General features: G+C 40.0%; 1 protein-coding gene across 5 annotated transcripts in view; it reads right to left on the reverse strand.

Moving 5' to 3' along the window:
- Positions 1-10660: 10660 nt before the first annotated feature.
- Positions 10661-20991, reverse strand: part of CSPG5 (chondroitin sulfate proteoglycan 5) — a 42490-nt gene continuing 32159 nt past the window's right edge. For 4 of the 5 annotated variants that reach the window (XM_075214198.1, XM_075214195.1, XM_075214196.1 and 1 more), the window contains one exon: positions 10661-11650. In XM_075214198.1, the coding sequence (XP_075070299.1) occupies positions 11599-11650 (52 nt within the window). In that variant the 3' untranslated portion in view covers positions 10661-11598. Of the gene's footprint in view, positions 11651-13549; positions 13595-20991 lie in introns of all 5 variants that reach the window. The other variant, XM_075214197.1, reaches the window with a different exon arrangement.

The following is a 20991-nucleotide window of genomic DNA, read 5'->3' on the forward strand; positions in this document are numbered from 1 at the left end:
AGATAGATAGATAGATAGATAGATATGAGATAGATAGATAGATAGATAGATAGATAGATAGATAGATATGAGATAGATAGATAGATATGAGATAGATAGATAGATAGATAGATATATAGATATGAGATAGATAGATAGATATGAGATAGAGAGATAGATAGATATGAGATAGATTAGATAAATAGATAGATATGAGATAGATAGATAGATATGAGATAGATAGATCGATAAATAGATAGATATGAGATAGATAGAGAGATTGAGATATAGATAGATATATAGATATGAGATAGATAGAGATTGAGATATAGATAGATAGATAGATAGATAGATATGAGATAGATAGATAGATATGAGATAGATAGATAGATATATATATGAGATAGATAGATATGAGATAGATAGATAGATAGATAGATAGATATGAGATAGATAGATAGATACATATATATGAGATAGATAGATAGATAGATAGATAGATAGATATGAGATAGAGAGATAGATATGAGATAGATAGATTGATAAATAGATAAATAGATATGAGATAGATAGAGAGATAAATAGATATGAGATAGATAGATTGATAAATAGATAGATAGATAGATATGAGATAGATAGATTGATAAATAGATAGATAGATAGATATGAGATAGATAGATACATACATAGATACATAGATAGATATGAGATAGATAGATACATAGATACATAGATAGATAGATAGATAGATATATAGATAGATAGATAGATATGAGATAGATAGATAGATAGATAGATAGATAGATATGAGATAGATAGATAGATAGATACATAGATAGATAGATATGAGATTGATAGATAGATACATAGATACATAGATAGATATGAGATAGATAGATACATAGATACATAGATAGATAGATAGATAGATAGGAGATAGATAGATAGATAGATACATACATACATAGATATATATGAGATAGATAGATACATAGATAGATAGATACATAGATAGATAGATATGAGATAGATAGATAAATAGATAGATATGAGATAGATAGAGAGATTGAGATATAGATAGATAGACCGATAGATAGATAGATAGATAGATATGAGATAGATAGAGAGATTGAGATATAGATAGATAGATAGATATGAGATAGATAGAGAGATTGAGATGTAGATAGATAGATAGATAGATATGAGATAGATAGATATGAGATAGATAGATAGATAGATAGATAGATATGAGATAGATAGATATGAGATAGATAGATAGATAGATAGATAGATATATATGAGATAGATAGATAGATATGAGATAGATAGATACATAGATATGAGATAGATAGATAGATAGATAAATAGATATAAGATAGATAGAGAGATAGATAGATAGATAGATAGATAGATAGATATGAGATAGATAGATAGATATGAGATAGATAGATAGATAGATAGATATGAGATAGATAGATACATAGATACATAGATAGATAGATATGAGATAGATAGATAGATAGATATGAGATAGATAGATAGATAGATAGGTAGATAGATATGAGATCGATAGATAGATACATAGATAGATATGAGATAGATAGATAGATACATAGATACATAGATACATAGATAGATATGAGATAGATAGATACATAGATACATAGATAGATATGAGATAGATAGATACATAGATATGAGATAGATAGATATATATGAGATAGATAGATAGATAGATAGATAGATAGATAGATAGATAGACAGAGAGATAGATAGATAGATAGATAGATAGATATGAGAGAGATAAATAGAGAGATAGATAGATACATACATAGATAGATAGATACATAGATACATAGATAGATATTAGATAGATACAGATAGATAGATAGATAGATATATAGATAGATAGATAGATAGATAGATACATACATAGATAGATAGATATTAGATAGACAGAGAGATAGATACATACATAGATAGATAGATAGATCGATAGATAGATAGGGATAGATAGATAGTGATAGATATATAGATAGATAGATATGAGATAGATAGATAGATATGAGATAGATAAATAGATAGATATGAGATAGATAGATATGAGATAGATAGATAGATAGATAGATAGATAGATAGATAGATATGAGATAGAGAGATAGATAGATAAATAGATCGATAGATAGATAAGATAGATATATATATGAGATAAGATAGATATATATGAGATAGATAGATAGGGATAGATAGATAGGGATAGATAGATATATAGATAGATATGAGATAGAGAGATAGATAGATAAATAGATCGATAGATAAGATAGATATATATGAGATAGATAGATAGGGATAGATAGATAAGATAGATATATATGAGATAGATAGATAGATAGATAGATAAGATAGATATATATGAGATAGATAGATAGGGATAGATAGATAAGATAGATATATATGAGATAGAGAGATAGATAAATAGATATGAGATAGATAGATAGATAGATAGATAGATAGATAGATAGATAGATAGATAGATATGAGATAGATAGATATGAGATAGATAGATAGATATAGATAGATATGAGATAGATAGATAGATAGATAGATAGATAGATATGAGATAGATAGATATGAGATATATAGATAGATAGATAGATAGATAGATATGAGATAGATAGATATGAGATAGATAGATAGATATAGATAGATATGAGATAGATAGATAGATAGATAGATAGATAGATAGATAGATATGAGATAGATAGATATGAGATATATAGATAGATAGATAGATAGATAGATATGAGATATATAGATAGATAGATAGATAGATAGATAGATAGATAGTTATGACATAAAACATTAACGCTAGAACATCTTTCATGTTAATATCAGGAGAGGACGAAGCTATATTCTGCTGAGCATTAAATAAACACTAATTAGCTGGAATCCGCCAGTTGTCAGTAATTAGGGCTCGTCCTGTCATATCGTATTATGATATTGCCCCTGTGTACGCGCCCTCTGATCCTTACATACATCCGCACATCTGACACAAGGACCCTGCAGCATCGCAGCAGCTCCAGCTGTGCATTGATCCACATATCCTTCCTGTAACTATGGAAACACAGCGTTCGTCCGACCTTGAAACAGTCACATTAATGCAAACAGCGGCCGAGTTACAGGAAGCCGAACGTTCTCTGAGAAGCGTCTGGAACCATCATATCAGAGACCCTCATCTGTATAAGAGGCTGTGCAGCCCCCAGTATGCACCACAGTATATATATGACCCTTATTATCAGTAACATGGAAGAGCCCCGATATCAGCCAGGGCCAGAACTATGATGCAGGGTGGTGGCCGATAGCAACACTAATGTGATTATCATCATCCAAATTGTGATAAAGTGGATATATAATGTCTATACACCCTCACTTGCTGGTGTTTGAGATGCAAAACCTGAAATAACTATAAATAGAAACATTCAATGTTACTTTGCAACCAACACAATTCAGGTGAAAAACAAACAGACAATGTGACGTGAAAACCCCCCAGAAAAACTACTATTCAGTGGTTGTATAAGTATACACACCTTTCATACTGGGAGGTAGCTGTGCGCTGAGTTATCCAATCACATTCAAAATCACGTTGAGAGGTAATTAGCCAACACCTGAGAGTAATGAAACTCATTGACCCCAAATAAAGTCCCGTAGGATCTCCTTGGAGTTTTCGTGGATACATCGTACTGGTCTAACCCCCGAGAGCTTACAAAACATCTACAGGAATTTATTGCTGAAAGGTACTGTGACAGGATGGACCGCCTATGCCACCCTGTCTGTTGTTGCTGGGAACCGGCTGGGCTTACTTTACCACCGTTCCCTTTCGTTATCACGAATACGCCCCTCCTGCCGCAGTGGGAGGGGCCTGCTGCCACCACTGAGCTCCTTCTATCTCAGAACCACGTTTTCTTCTGGGTCACTGACGATGCTAGCGTACCTCGTTGCTGGTGTACCTGGGCTGGTACTCCTGACCTCTTACTATGGATCCAGGTTGCTGTGAATGGATCCCCCCTAGCCTATCACATGGACCAGGGCTGCTGGGTATCAGACAGACCGGTGGTACTGGAAACTCTTGGGTCCAAAACTGCAGAGACAGCCGGAGAATGGATTAGGTTTACGGTCTAATCTGTAGATCACAGGAATACAGCGATATTGAAGATGGTTCCAAGCAGGTCTTTGAAGCAAGATAGTTTATTTGCTCACACACACTGGTGGAAAGTTCCAGTGATCAGATCAGATGAAGTCAGAAGAACACTAACATGCTCACAGAGCTCATCTTTTATACAGTTCAGAAATAGTCTATTTTTAGAAACAGGATATACTCTATTGACACAAACATGGATTTACATACATTTCAGGGCTAACAAAATTTACACTTCTATGAAATTCACTCTGGACAAGAGGCCACACAGCAGCGACCCCCTGCTGGGCCTTAGTCCTGAGCAGGTATGACACTTCATCACAAAACTTCGTTAGCACTTACAGCTATCAGACTCCCTTTCAAATATGCCTAATTGGAGGTTTCCACTAGCAACCTTACAAATCCTAAACAATGACACTTCCATACTAAATACATCCCAATACACACAAGTCCTCCATCCACAAAGGCCTATTGTATCAGATATATACATCAGAAATAAGGTATATCCTTTAGTACGGTGAAAACAGGAAAGACCAACTTTTCTACCCTGGTCTCAGAGATAACGATTTTCTATCTTACAATATACAAAAAAAATAAGTGCCTATGCAGTTATATAAATATGCACCCTGCGCTACTTCCCTTCAATAAATTGATACCATAAGTTATTTATAATTGATCCAGTCACAGGTACCAATCAGATTCCAGCTGTCATTTTGTAGAATGTACTAAATAAATGACAACTAGAATCTTATTGGTTGCTATAGGCAACATCTCCACTTTTTCAAACCCACGGTCTGATGAATGTATCCCTTGAAATGGCCCAGAAAGAGCCCAGACCTCAATGCCATTCAAAGCCTTGGGATGTAGACTATTTATATCCACTGTATAGAAGGGATAATTCCTAGAAGCACCTAGCTTGCCAGTGATAATAGCCTAAAATATATCATATATAAGCCACTGAAGACATAATAAAGGCTGACATATCTAGGACACTTTAACATGGGGTGTGGGGATTATAAACTTCTCCTGTTCAGGCCAAGTGAGTAATATTGTGGCGTCATGGAAAGATGGATCGGACCACGATTATCAGGTCACTGTCTTCTTTTATTCACCATAATGATTCTTTTATATCATAAAGATTTGTGAAAAATCTTCTATATTATTTCTCCTATGGGCAAATGAGAATATATATATATATTCCTGGAGAGAAGTGGCTTCTTTGCTGGCCTTCTTGACACCAGGCCATCCTCCAAAAGTCTTCGCCTCACTGGGTGTGCAGATGCACTCACACCTGCCTGCTGCCATTCCTGAGCAAGCTCTGCACTGGTGGTGCCCGATCCTGCAGCTGAATAAACTTTAGGAGACGGTCCTGGCGCTTGCTGGACGTTCTTGGGCGCCCTGAAGCCTTCTTCACAACTACTGAACCTCTCTCCCTGAAGTTCTTGATGATCCGATAAACGGTTCTCACCAGCAGCAATATCCTTGCCTGTGAAGCCCTTTTTGTGCAAAGCAATGACTACACCTGTTTCCTTGCAGGTAACCATGGTTAAGAGAGGAAGAACAATGATTTCAAGCACCACCCTCCTATTAAAGCTTCCAGTCTGTTATTCTAACTTAATCAGCATGACAGAGTGATCTCCAGCCTTGTCCTCATCAACACTCTCACCTGTGTTAACGAGAGAATCACTGACCTGATGTCAGCTGGTCCTTTTGTGGCAGGGCAGAAATGCAGTGGAAATGTTTTGGGATAAAGTTCATTGTCATGGGAAAGAGGGACTTTGAAATTAATTGCGATCACTCTTCATGACATTCTGGAGTATATGCAAATTGCCATCATAAAACCTGAGGCAGCAGACTGTGAAAAATAATATTTGTGTCATTCTCAAAACCTCTGGCCATGACTGTATATACAGCAATTCTATGCACAGCGATTAATACACAGTAATTCAGCACACAGTGATTTTATATAGTTATGCTATACACAGAGATTCTATATAGACTGTTCGGTGCACTAGATGTTTATTGTCAACCCTCATTTGGAAACATATGAGAGGTCTGGAGGTATTGGAGAATGCCCTTCTGCCCCATTTGCCCGCTCTCCCCTGTAAGTCCATGTACACATTACATACAATGAAAAAAACGTGATTTTGCCCACTTTTTGACACTAAGCAGATTATCCTATTTTCCTAGTTTAGTTTAGAAAAGCAAAGAAAACATCATTCAGCTTTTTTTTTTCTGAGAGTTTTTATAAATCTCTCCCAAAGCCCCCAAATACCAGACGATGGAGATATAAATTTCGGGTGTTGTGTAATAGGCAGTTCCAGATACATGTGGTTTTCTCCATAACTCTCTATATCACCGGCCCCCACAATGACCATTCTGCATAAACATAATAATAGTACAAATCTACCGGCAATTATAAATTATGATGAATAAGGAATCACAAACTGCTCAAAGAATGTAATGATTGTCTGCCACCCAAGGCCAGATTTGTGTCAACCTTCCACAACTACAGGGTCTGGTAATAGTGCTCAAGGTCAGTCTGCTGCAGCAAAAGCCGCAACATCATTGTAGTGATGTCAAATGTCATTATTTTGATAATAGCTGAAATAAGTGTTTTCAGGAGAAAATATTTTATCAGTAAAAACAAAGAAACTCATAACTTTAAAAACATTTTATTTGGATTTTTCCTTTTATTCTCTTTATATTACAGTATTTCCAAAAAAAGTTGGGTGAAAGTACAAAAAAAGTCAGCTGCGCACAGCAAAGGTTTCGTTTTTGTTTTTTTAGAAATCACACATGGCAGTAGTACAAGGGCACGTGGCCGACTCAAGCGGAAACGGAAGACGCAGGGCACACACGCACACGCCAAACAACACGCATTACATGTCAAATGCTCGTCTACTTCTCTTAGGCTGAGCCAATGATAGGCTGGGCCGAGACTGGATCAAGCAGCTCAATCAGCTTTGTCAAATTATTTATGATAGAATTCCTGTCAGTATCGGAGACAACCGCCTGTCACAACGTATCATATAAAAGAGGAAACATTTAATTAAGGTAAAGGTGTTTTTTTTATTTTTTGTCTCTGGATTTCATTTGTATCAAGCTCAAACTCAGGAAAAATCTACGGAGCAGATTCAATTAACCGCGAGATAAAGTAGGAACCGCGCTCAATGTGTTCCTGCGCAGAAATCCCGAACTTACGGTAAAGGAAACATCGCTCAGTTTTGCTCACACATCTATCCCTACCTGACACATCCCTGGAGAAGCATCATGCGAGGTTCCTATGGAAGCTTGTGGCTAACTGAATCTCTCCCTTTGTGTTTAAGAACCTTGGAAGGCGTGTCAACTGGCTGGTGGTCTTTCCTACTTAAAGTGTAGTTGTAAAATGCCTCGTTTCTTGTACACATATCTTATAAAATAAGACTAATAACCAGCCAGTCAATGACCATCGTTGATCACCTCCTCGTAAACTGGCCAATCGCCAACATCGATCACTAGCCAACTTTCAGTATTGTGACCAATCGCCAACATCGATCACTAGCCAAGTTTCTATGAGGTGGCCAATCACCAACATCGATCACTAGCCAACTTTCAGTGTTGTGACCAATCACCAACATCGATCACTAGCCAACTTTCAGTATTGTGACCAATCGCCAACATCGATCACTAGCCAAGTTTCTATGAGGTGACCAATCACCAACATCGATCACTAGCCAACTTTCAGTGTTGTGACCAATCGCCAAACTCGATCACTAGCCAAATTTCAGTGAGGTGACCAATCACCAACATTGATCACTAGCCAAGTTTCTATGAGGTGGCCAATCACCAACATCGATCACTAGCCAACTTTCAGTGAGGTGACCAATCACCAACATCGATCACTAGCCAAGTTTCTATGAGGTGGCCAATCACCAACATCGATCACTAGCCAACTTTCAGTGTTGTGACCAATCGCCAAACTCGATCACTAGCCAACTTTCAGTGAGGTGACCAATCACCAACATCGATCACTAGCCAAGTTTCTATGAGGTGGCCAATCACCAACATCGATCACTAGCCAACTTTCAGTGAGGTGACCAATCACCAACATCGATCACTAGCCAACTTTCAGTGTTGTGACCAATCGCCAAACTCGATCACTAGCCAACTTTCAGTGAGGTGACCAATCACCAACATCGATCACTAGCCAACTTTCAGTGAGGTGACCAATCACCAACATCGATCACTAGCCAACTTTCAGTGAAGTGACCAATCGCCAAACTCGATCACTAGCCAAGTTTCTATGAGGTGGCCAATCACCAACATCGATCACTAGCCAACTTTCAGTGTTGTGACCAATCACCAACATCGATCACTAGCCAACTTTCAGTATTGTGACCAATCGCCAACATCGATCACTAGCCAAGTTTCTATGAGGTGACCAATCACCAACATCGATCACTAGCCAACTTTCAGTGTTGTGACCAATCGCCAAACTCGATCACTAGCCAACTTTCAGTGAGGTGACCAATCACCAACATTGATCACTAGCCAAGTTTCTATGAGGTGGCCAATCACCAACATCGATCACTAGCCAACTTTCAGTGATGTGACCAATCACCAACATCGATCACTAGCCAAGTTTCTATGAGGTGGCCAATCACCAACATCGATCACTAGCCAACTTTCAGTGTTGTGACCAATCGCCAAACTCGATCACTAGCCAACTTTCAGTGAGGTGACCAATCACCAACATCGATCACTAGCCAACTTTCAGTGAGGTGACCAATCACCAACATCGATCACTAGCCAAGTTTCTATGAGGTGGCCAATCACCAACATCGATCACTAGCCAACTTTCAGTGAAGTGACCAATCGCCAAACTCGATCACTAGCCAAGTTTCTATGAGGTGGCCAATCACCAACATCGATCACTAGCCAACTTTCAGTGAGGTGACCAATCACCAACATCGATCACTAGTCAATCACTAACATTGTTTATTAGCCAACTCCCTGTCAAATGACCAATCACCAACATGATCACACGCCAAAGTCCTGTTCTCTCCCTAATGACTAACAGCCGTCCGCTCCTCTCAGCTAAACCTGTCTACTTCATTGATAACTTCCTGAGCTAATGTCAGATCCCCAATCACTTCCTAGTAGCTATTAGTATCCTCTTCTAGAGCCTATTTCCCTGTTTAAGGCCATTTGGGATATAAGGACGATGTGTATCCACAGACTCCCCTACAACTCATGATTCTATTACCTGCCTGTGACACAGGAGACAGACGGGACAAATCTTATCAAGTGTTTATTCATCTGCTCTCATGTTCTTATCCAAAAAAGAAGATTAAAAGGAGATAAGTAACCTTAAGACTTAACATTACCTTAAGGTAACATCGTCGCCTGTCAGCAGATTATGGAAAGCGGGATTAGCCCGGTATTTTCGGACACACTCCCTGCTTGTTAATACACTGCAGTCTTTCAACTTCTGCAAATATATTGGGTGAGTATATAGTAAGTGTGAATAGAGAATAAGCCTTAGGGCTAGATTTACTAAGCTGCGGGTTTGAAAAAGTGGGGATGTTGCCTATAGCAACCAATCATATTCTAGCTTTCATTTACTTAGTACTTTCTACAAAATGACAGCTAGAATCTGATTGGTTGCTATAGGCAACATCTCCACTTTTTAAAACCCGCAGCTTAGTAAATCTAGCCCTTAGAGTTAGTGTCAGACGTACGTTACATTATATATATATATATATATATATATATATATATATATATATATCTTGTGCCTACACACAGTGGAAGCAGCCTACAACGTCACTGGTTCCTATATTGTCATGAACATCCACAACGTGTAGTGACGTCCACGAATGGGTTACCCTGTAATCTGCATGTATCAGTTATGACCACAATTAATGGGACTGTGCAAATATTAACGCTTGTCATCTGGCACAATAGATGGATAATTTGTCCCTTCCAATTCTCAATACAGTATTAAACTAAATGTAATTCGTCTTTGTAGCCATCACTATAACACAGTTACGCTGCAGTTTGAGCTTTCGATTCAGCTGCAGGAGATTTAAAGAGCAGCCGTATTCTAAACAAAATACCCTCCCGGATGTCACTAGTTCCTGGTGAAGTCATAGGCTGCACTCTCACTGAACTGGCTCAGCCTACAGAATGGACTAAATAGTGCCTGAAGCCTCTTGAAGCGCATTCAGAGATATTGATGTCTGTCAACGGAATGGATCAATCCATTGAGCCTTGTTTACGAAGCTCAAAATCAGCTGAGGTCTTACGTAAGTTTTGAATTGCACAAGTGCGTCTAGTTTCCTTCTGAAGCTCCCAGGTATATGGGACAAGATGGCAGACGGCAGAAGACTGCGCAGGCCGAGGAGAGGAGCGGGGAGCTGCCTGGGCGTTAAAGTGAGAATTCAATTTACAGAACAAGGTTATTGAAATGAAATGAAGGATTATAGTTGGCACATTTTATGGATGTTTCTTGCCATGTTCATTCTGCAAAAAGAATTTTGCACCAACTCAAAGCTTGTGGAGATGGTGTCTTATTCTATACTTTTAATATGATGCATTTTCTGGCTTTGTGTTGCACATTTCTAATAAAAAGCTCCATACATAAAAGTGACCTATGTCACTATACCTCCAGACTATCCTAATTAATTGAATCAATAAATGAGTCTAGACGAGCAGTATTTAGGAAACACAGAAATTTTCCCACTTCTCCACGCACCTAGACGCACTCTGATAGCGGAAATGTCTCCCAAGCGCAGAGGATTAGCATGCACCCTGAAACGCGCTGGGCCTATCATCTAGGCACGCTTCTGCAAACCCAACGCGTTTTGCGGTGCACATCTAGTGGGCTTCCTAAGTGAGGTTCACTGTGTGTAGGCAACAGACACACTTTGGTTTAAAGCTAAACCTGCCCCCGAAACTACTACATCTTCTCTAATTTAAACCTCATCAAAGTTTCCTCTTTGTATAGTATAATTACATAAGGTGATCTCCAGTCAAAATTTGCCTCATCCAAACTACACCATATCTGATTTGTCAACTTCTCCAAAACATTGTTCCATTTTTTTTTGCATATCTCTGTACAAAATACACCAAAGCATGCCAAGGGCTGGGGGAGGGGGCACATTAGAGGGGTGTTGTGGTAATGAAACATTAAACCCACGTCAGTGCTGGAGGGGACTGTGATCTACCCGGTCACCGGCTCCTTCAGCACTGAAGAAGTTAAGAGAAGACGACACGCGCATCTTCCCAGAGATTTCTCTATCTAAGAGATTTCTCCATCTCCGTCTTTCCTCATGTTAAGTTGTTAAGAACGCAGTTGACATCCACAATGTCTGGGTCTCCTTTACCACTCTCGAGCTTGGGAGATAGAGAGTTCTGTATGTTGAAGGGCTCCTCGTCCTTCAGACCAGCCTTGGGCAGATCCTGAACCTTCTGAGAAGCGTTGGGATCCTCCTGTAAAAAAAGAGGAACACTGTGAGCTGGACAAGACCTGGGACTAAGAAGGACCTAATGTGACCCCATCGCTGTTCCCCAGGAAACAAGATCAATCATGTGAGTATTGCTGCTTATTAAAAATATATGATATATTTAAAGTATCAGGTGCATTAATGAAAAAAAAATGTTATATGAAATCAATAGAAAAATGTATAAAACTAATCAGTAGATTTCTGTGTAAATATATTTGTAAAACTTTCTGAGATTGTTTAACTGGACATTTATCCCCACGAGAAGCTACAATTAGTATCCCGCTACCTGACGTATCATGTGTTGCCCCCACCACTTAGATTGTCAGCTCATTTGGGGAGACCCATCTTTACCTTCTGGTTTATGTCATTGTATGCAATTTGTTTGTATCACATGTGCTTCAATGTACAGTGCTGAGTATTATGTTACCGGTCTATAAATAAAATATAATGGAAATAATAACATATTTTGTATCACATAAAGTAAAGCATTGTATTCTGCTGATCTGGGGTAGATCAGTCAGACGTCTTCACACATTATCAGCAGGAAGTGTCATGTACTATTCTCACTTGGATACAATGTTTCCTCGCTCAGTATTATGAAATCATTAAATGTTCATCACTCAGATAGTCGCTGTGTTATCTGTAATGAGCATGAACTTCTCTCTTATAGAAACCACTTGTATCCAGATATCATCATGTTATAATATTTGTCTTAGACTAACTAAATACAGACCGAGGAGGGTCAGCGATTCTGGGCTTGGTGGGCAGACGGCCGATGGCAGCTACAGGTTATAATTACTGCCCTGATTATCGCATTTTCACTCTACCTAGTATGAAAATCCATCATGGACGTTCACAGCTGTATATGTAATAGTTACATCTGAGCAGTTATATACATTTCCACCCTCAGATCAATTTAATGTATTGACTTGTAGTGCCGTTCTGCAACTATACATTGACTTCCAGCTTTCATCATGAATGTCAGCCATTTATATTCATATTATCTGTCTGCATTCTGTATTACTACTGCCCCGGGGTAAGAGACTAAACTGCTTTCTGCTCACAATTGTATCTAATGCAGAGATCCTAACAGAGCGCTGTCCCATCTCCAACACAAGGGGGAGCTAGAGAATACAATAGTATTAGTAAAGGTTGCAGGATGATATGTAAATGCCAATAAGTTAAAGACATCTGAAGGTGGAAACATACTTTAAGGTTGTGGAATTTTCCAATGTTATCACCCATGATAGACCCTACAGTGTCCCTCAATATGGTCTGATAGACCTAAGAGCAAAAGATTCAACCTCTATTGAAAGCTTATCCCTACATTTATCCCTATGTCATCGGTTCATGAAACATTGACACATATGTGTTAGTGTTAATAACAGTTATTGTACATGTGACGATTTTAGGTCCTTTGCTCACAGGTCATAGCTCGTACAGGTGCTAACACTGGTAACGTTCTGCAGGGTGTGATCTTATGGGGAACACTGAGGAGCTGTATATTCCAAAAATATGAGCAATGTGATGTCATACACCAAACCCTGCGCCATCCGCCTCTCCGTCATGCAGCAATGTAGCCTTCCTAGTGCTCATCTGCTCCTCTTACTCAAACTTTCGTTGTATTTCATAGAGGAGGGGCGTCATATGGGCCAATAAAACAATAAATTTAAAACCTAAAATTGTAATATTACGACACTTGAAATAAAAACTAACAATTATTTTTATAATATCCACATAATGTCCTGAGTTATATTTGAGAGTCTCTGAATAAACAACTGAAATGTTACTGGTGCTATGTGCCATAACATGATATCACACAGCCAATGACTGACATATCACTTTACGGGAGTTAGTTACACAGTATACGTTGGGTTGTACTTACTTTCAATCTCATTTTATAATTTGTCTCGTCGGAAACGAGTATTTACTGCAGTCAATGAAAAAAAGAGTTTATAAATACACATTACAGCGTCAGGGGCTCAGAATCAGAGGGGAGGGCGCAGACTAAGCTACGAGGAGAATACGGACAGGTAGTAGCAGATGTGAGGAGCAGAAAGGAGCAGAGATAACAGCACCTGGAAGTTATACCCCAAACCCAGCGCTAATTACATCAGAACTCACTCCAGATGCTTATCTTATACCTTATTATAGGTCGCTATATATTGGCCGGAGACCCCCATCCTGCTATATGATAGGACTAGGTGCTCCCAGCGTGTATAACAAGGATAAACACATTAATCCAAATTCTGTCTGAACAGACCGGTCGTTAGATGGACCAGTGGGACAGAGACCACTCTTCTGTATATCGAGCTCTGCGCAGTGTAGATACTAAAACCACCGTCTACACCGACCAATATCAGTTTAGGAGTAATAACAGGATCTCTCCCTGATAAACCCTTTCCCAGGTGTTGGAGATGGAAAGGTTTCCATCCATTGGTAAGAATATAAAGTAAACATCCTACTCTATCAGCGCTGCTGTATTCTAGTACAAGGTACCAGTGAGTACTGAGTGAGTCAGACGCCACAAGCCGATTACAGATAGATCCTGCGTTTTGTTCCATTCATTTGTTCCAGACATGTTGGTCTAACAGAACATGTCAGTAAAATGCTGTTGATAAGTAAATTATGAAAGGATGAATTAACTGCCAGAGTCCCAGCTGGTAGCTGCCGTCACCCCCAGAACACAGAAGAGTGAGACATTGTGGCAGTAAATGTCTTTAACCACAACACAACTTCACAAATCAGATCTGGAACCGACATCTTTTCCGGGCCCTTTATGAGGTCAGACACTGGTGTTGGAGGAGAAGACCTGGCTCGCAATCTCTGTTCCTGTTCATCACAATGGTGTTCGATGGGGTTGAGGTCAGGGCTCTGTGTGGGCCAGTCACGTTCTTCCACAACGGACTCATCAAACCATGTCTTTGTAGTCCTTGCTGTGTGCACTGGGGCACAGTAATGTTGGAATAGAAAAGGGCCTTCCCCAAACTGTTGCCACTAAGTTGGAAGCATCGCATTGTCCAGAATGACTTGGTATGCTGAAGCAGTAAGATTGCCCTTCACTGGAGATAAGGGGTCTAGCCCAAACCCTGAAAAACAGCCCCATACCATTATCCCTTCTCCACCAAACTTCACAGCTGGCATAATGCAGTCAGGCAGGTAACGTTCTCCTGACATCCGCCAAACCCAGACTCACCCATCTGACTGCTATACAGAGAAGCGTTATTCATTACTCCACAGAACACGTTTCCACTGCTCCACAGTCCAGTGTCCGTGTGCTTTACACCTCTCCATCCAACGCTTGGCATTGGTCTTGGTGATGTGAGGCTGCATGCAGCTGCTCGGCCATGGAAACCCATCCATTAAGCTCCCGCCGCACAGTATTTGTGCTTACATTAATGTCAGTGGAAGTTTGTAACTCTTCAGCTATGGAATCAGCAGAGCGTTGGCGACTCTTACGCACCATGCGCCTTAGCAGTCGTTGACCCTGCTGTGATTTTATGTGGTCTTCTGCTTCGTGGCTGAGTTGCTGTTGTTCCTAAATGCTTCCACTTTCTAATATTATCACTTACAGTTGACCATAACATTTCACAAACAGTCTTATTACAAAGGTGCCATCCTATCACAGTACCACGCTTGTAGTCACTGAGCTCTTCAGAACACCCCATTTGGTATCACAAATGTTTGTAAATAAAGACTGCATGGCTGGTGCTGGATGTTATACACCTCTGACAACAGGTCTGATTGAAACACCTCAATTCAATAATTAACAGATGTGGCCAAATACCTTTGTCCATATAGTGTATGTGCTGAGATTCACCTGCCGGGTCCCTGGAAATTGTATATTATTATTTATATAAGATTTCCTTAATTCACCAGCAGAAACGGAGGGAAGATAATATATAACAATAGGAGTATCACTGATGCTGCATTCTTCCAACCTGCGTGGTAATACTGTCTCGGAGCAATAAGGGTTAATGTATCTCTTCCCGTCTCCGTAGGCGCGGTGTAACTGAAAGTCCAAGTTTCTCCGATTATATAACAAAAATATAGGTAAAAAAAATAGATAAAATCATTTTAAAAATATTAAAAAACAAAATAAAAAATATTTAGAAATCTTTAGAAAATGCTTCATCTATTTATTTATTTGTTTGTTTTCTCCCAATGATAAATCAGCCTCTTTGTTTCCCCGGCACGTGGACGGAAGTCTGTGACTGAATACAGTAACGAATAGAAAGGATATCAGCTTTATAAGTCAGTAATACTGACATCCAGGAGTATATAGAAAACCCTCCTGGCAGGGAAGTGTTAATACACAGTAAACGTATGATACAAAATAAGGATAATAATAAAACACACGTCTCTTCCTTTCCCTGCATATAAATTGGGGGAGAATGGAAGAAACACGTCCGGTCATCCAAAAATAAATCCAAATCCAACTCATTCATTTTGAAAACAAAAATATGTTAAATAAAATGACTTTCATCCAAAACGATGAAAGGAAAGAAAAGAAAACAACAACAAAATGACTAACAGCCTATACAACTCTGGCAGAGAAAGGTTAATTTCGTGCTATAAAGTCTGCATATTAAGCCCAGTCAGTTCCCTCTGACAGTAATTGTTGTCCCCAGGCCTTGTTCCCGCCGGGAGCCCGGCGCTGGTTGCCTAGCAACTGCTGGCTCTGCAGAAAATGGTCCACTGAGCATCGCTCACACTCTGAGGCGTCCTCCATTCTCACAGCCACTGAGTACTATTCATCCCCACTAGCAGAATGGACTGAAGAGCTCACACTCTACCATGTATCCATCAGACACAGATCTGTTCTGTTATTCCAGCAAGTACATCTAATATTATCCATTGCACAATATTTAGGAACCAGGAAACATGCACCCTATCCGTACATCTAACTACTCAGAAATCCACGTGGCGCACACATAGGGACGCGCCTCTATTCCGCTTTTGGAACTGCCCCGTGAAGTCACCCTGTGCTGACGTTTGCAGGTTGGAAGCGCGCACGGTGGCAGGAATGAGAAAGTCAAAGGTCATCCTCTAATACTGCAGGAAATTGTTAATTAACTTTCTCCTTTCTCTGCTTTCATTTCAATTCACACTATCATACGTTGGTAGAATTGCGCACATACCTGCGTTTTCCTATATAATGCGCACTAGGAGGGGCAGAATGTGTCCCACTGAAGTGACAGCCAAGCGCTGACGTCGAGGATAGGTAAATATTTTTAGAGGGAGAAAAAGATGCTGCAGCACCCACAGGGAGATCCTTATTGTCAGCCTGTAGGTAGCTGGGAATGCTCTGATCCGCCAAGCTCCTTCCATCAGAACATACAACCTCCGCAGACTGCGCCATATTGACATGGCGGTACAAGAATGGTGGAAGAGTGACATCACAATGTGGTGTTTCTACATTTTTGTAGCTTTGTAAACAACCTTTATTCTGGGGAATGCAGCGACCGGACTAATAAACATTGTGATGTGCACAGAAGCTGCACCTGGATGGCAGATGTGTGTTATAGGGTCTTCAATCTAACTCACTTTTTTCTTAATTATACAAAAAATTGTAACGCTGAGGTAACAGAAAACTCCACCACTGTATGGACTCTGTGAGGACTAACACGCCAGTGAGGGTATTACGGAGAGAGGATGAGCTGGATACACGCCATTAATGTGTTTGTTATATTCCACATTTCTTATTCATAGCCCTCAAGGGATATTAAGATGATTTATAAATGATTGTTATTAACTGTTGTGCTGACTGATGGGAATTCAGCATAAATGAAGGTTGTTTCTAACCTATCATCTTGTGAGTTGGAGATTTCAGCTGTCAATTTAAACCTCTCCCCTCCCTTCCTTAAATACTGTTACAGAACCTGGTAACTAGGACTATTGTTAGTTTTTATAACTTTGCTGCACTAACGCTGCAGCTGTCTGCAAAACTGGTAACTCCAAATACAGCCCAGAGAAAAAGAATTAAAATGATATTTTCAGAACACAAAGTAGCAGAAAACTCAATAAAATATTTGCAAGTCCTCTTATTATGAAAGACAATCACTGGACTTCCTCCTGACTGGTATAATGTTACAGAAGCTGCCGGGGTTGTGCTGAAAGCAGATTCCTCTCATTGGTTTGTGGGAAGGCGGCTGCTCCGGAAAATGCACAGAGACGAAACATAAAAAACTTCACTTCAAAGTCCACCCTCCAACCACTTTAGCACCGATCCTTCATTAGTCTACACTTTCCATTATTCTCCTAACATACTTCCCATTGTATTGCTGACATTTATCCTGCGAGGGGACACCGGGATCTGCCTTTATTGGGTGTCACTTTTGTATATTTGAAGCTCTTTATTATTTGCGCCAAAACTGAGAATCGTCGTTGGAAGATGCAAAGTGCGTCTTAGTATAGGGACCCGACCTCCGCGAAATCAGAGGTGGCGTAATGCCCAACTTGGGCAGAGATTCGGGAGACCGGGGAGGAGTTTCCCCTCTGATGAGCCCAGCAGGAGATATACTGCGCTAAACATCGGTGTTCCTCCTTCTCCCAGCAGGTGAGTTCAACGCCGTTGGTCTTATCTACAATCTTGGACAACAGGTTGAGCTGAGCTTCAGTTTAAGCCTCAACATTTGCCCCAAAAATGTGTGTGTATGTTTATATGAAGTTTTACCTTAATCCTGCGGGGGGCACTGTTGCTACAATTGCCCAGGAAGAGGTTTAGTTTGTGAACACACTAAAAGGGAGAAACCTCCAACATGATACTAAATATCATCCAGTTTTTTCTTATAAACAAATTTACAATGTTTCATTTAGTGTTATTTCTACACATGGAGAAACATATTTTGGTAATAGTTATTATTGAATCAAAATGCATAAATGTTATTAGCTGCAGGGACACAGGACGACGCTACCGATCCGCAGATAACTTTCCAGACTGATGAAGTAACGGTTTCACCTCAGGAAGGGGCAATGTGGGGCAGATTGGGGGATTGTGTTAGAAACGAGCCTGACTGAGCTACACAGATAAATCATACATTACAGGAAAGATGCCACATAATCGTCCTGTGCAAATATTTCATAACTGCATTTACATGAACTTGCTGTTATAATTGTGTTAAATAGATACAATGAGATTTATAAAATGAGCATTTGGTTTGTTTCTATGCTGCAATATGTAAAGAACAACTTCAATGGCAAAATGCGCTGGAATCCTTTAGTTAGCAACGCACTTCACACAGACCGACGCACACAGTGATGATGGCGCTGCCCATCGGACCCACCACAAGAGGGAGACAGAGAGACCAACAGAATACACAGCATCGAGAGAAGTCTGCGTGAGGGAGGATTCAGAGTACTGTATAGAACATGTATGTGCTTAGTATGTACTGACAGGATAGCCAGGAATATATTGCAGTATACAAAGTACATACACCATAGGACATATTCAGTTATGGCTTTCAGATAAGCTCTTTCCTATGGTGTCAATAACTGTGGCCCCCGTCAACAACACACAGCGCAGAGCACCTGGGTAATGCACCGCGGTGCACAGAAAGTCTGTTTTTCTACTAATGTACTGCTCAGGTTAATGATTATGTTAATCACAAGAGTGAGGGAACATGGAGACTGTGTATTACATGTGGAAACTTGGTGTATTTGGAAATTCTCTTTTCATTGGACAAAGTGCACATACAGTAGAAATATGCAGAAAAATTGCACAAACAGATTGTGAGATCACAAAGACACATTGGACACATTTTTAAGGAAGGAAACGGAAATGATATGGAAACAGGTAGAGAGGAGGGGTTACAGGGAGATATTATGGGGAAAAAATGGAGAGGAGGAGTTACAGGGAGATGATCCTAGAAGAGATGGAGAGGAGGAGTTACAGAGAAATGATAATGGCAACAGATGGAGAGGAGGAGTTACAGGAAGATAATATGGGTACAGAAGTAGAGGAGCAGTTACAGAGAGATGATATGGGAACAGATGGAGAGGAGGAGTTACAGGAAGATGATATCAGAACAGATAGAGGGGAAGAGTTACAGGAAGACAATATGGGAACAGATGGAGAGGAGGAGTTACAGAGAGATGATATGGGAACAGATGGAGAGGAGAAGTTACAGGAAGATAATAGGGGAACAGATGGAGAGGAGGAGTTACAGGAAGATGATATCAGAACAGATGGAGGGGAAGAGTCACAGGAAGACAATATGGGAACAGATGGAGAGGAGGAGTTACAGGGAGATGATAAAGGGACAGAACAAATGGAGAGGAGGAGTTACAGGAAGATAATATGGGGAGATGGAGAGGAGGAGTTACAGGAAGATGATATCAGAAGAGATGGAGGGGAAGAGTTACAGGAAGACAATATGGGAACAGATGGAGAGGAGGAGTTACAGAGAAATGATAATGGCAACAGATGGAGAGGAGGAGTTACAGGAAGATAATATGGGAACAGAAGGAGAGGAGCAGTTACAGGGAGATGATAGAGGAACAGATAGAGAGGAGGAGTTACAGGAAGACAATATGGGAACAGATGAAGAGGAGTTACAGTGAGATGATAGAGGGACAGAACAAATGGAGAGGAGGAGTTACAGGGAGATGATATGGGAACAGATGGAGAGGAGGAGTTACAGGAAGATAATAGGGGAACAGATGGAGAGGAGGAGTTACAGGAAGATGATATCAGAAAAGATGGAGAGGAGGAGTTACAGGAAGACAATATGGGAACAGATGGAGAGGAGGAGTTACAGGGAGATGATAAAGGGACAGAACAAATGGAGAGGAGGAGTTACAGGGAGATAATAAAGGGAACAGATGGAGAGGATGAGTAACAGGAAGAGAATATGGGAACAGATGGAGAGGAGGAGTTACAGGGAGATGATAATTGGAACAGATGGAGAGGAGGAGTAACACGAAGATAATATGGGAACAGATGGAGAGGAGGAGTTACAGGAAGATAATAGGTGAACAGATAAAGAGGAGGAGTTACAGGAAGATAATATGGGAACAGATGGAGAGGAGGAGTTACAGGGAGATGATATAGGAACAGATGGAGAGGAGGAGTTACAGGAAGATAATAAGGGAACATATGGAGAGGAGGAGTTACAGGAAGATGATATCAGAACAGATGGAGGGGAAGAGTTACAGGAAGACAATATGGGAACAGATGGAGAGGAGGAGTTACAGGGAGATGATAGAGGGACAGAACAAATGGAGAGGAGGAGTTACAGGAAGATAATATGGGGAGATGGAGAGGAGGAGTTACAGGAAGATGATATCAGAAGAGATGGAGGGGAAGAGTTACAGGAAGACAATATG

The sequence above is a fragment of the Mixophyes fleayi genome, chromosome 5, assembly GCF_038048845.1.
Source record: "Mixophyes fleayi isolate aMixFle1 chromosome 5, aMixFle1.hap1, whole genome shotgun sequence".
NCBI lineage: Eukaryota > Metazoa > Chordata > Amphibia > Anura > Limnodynastidae > Mixophyes > Mixophyes fleayi.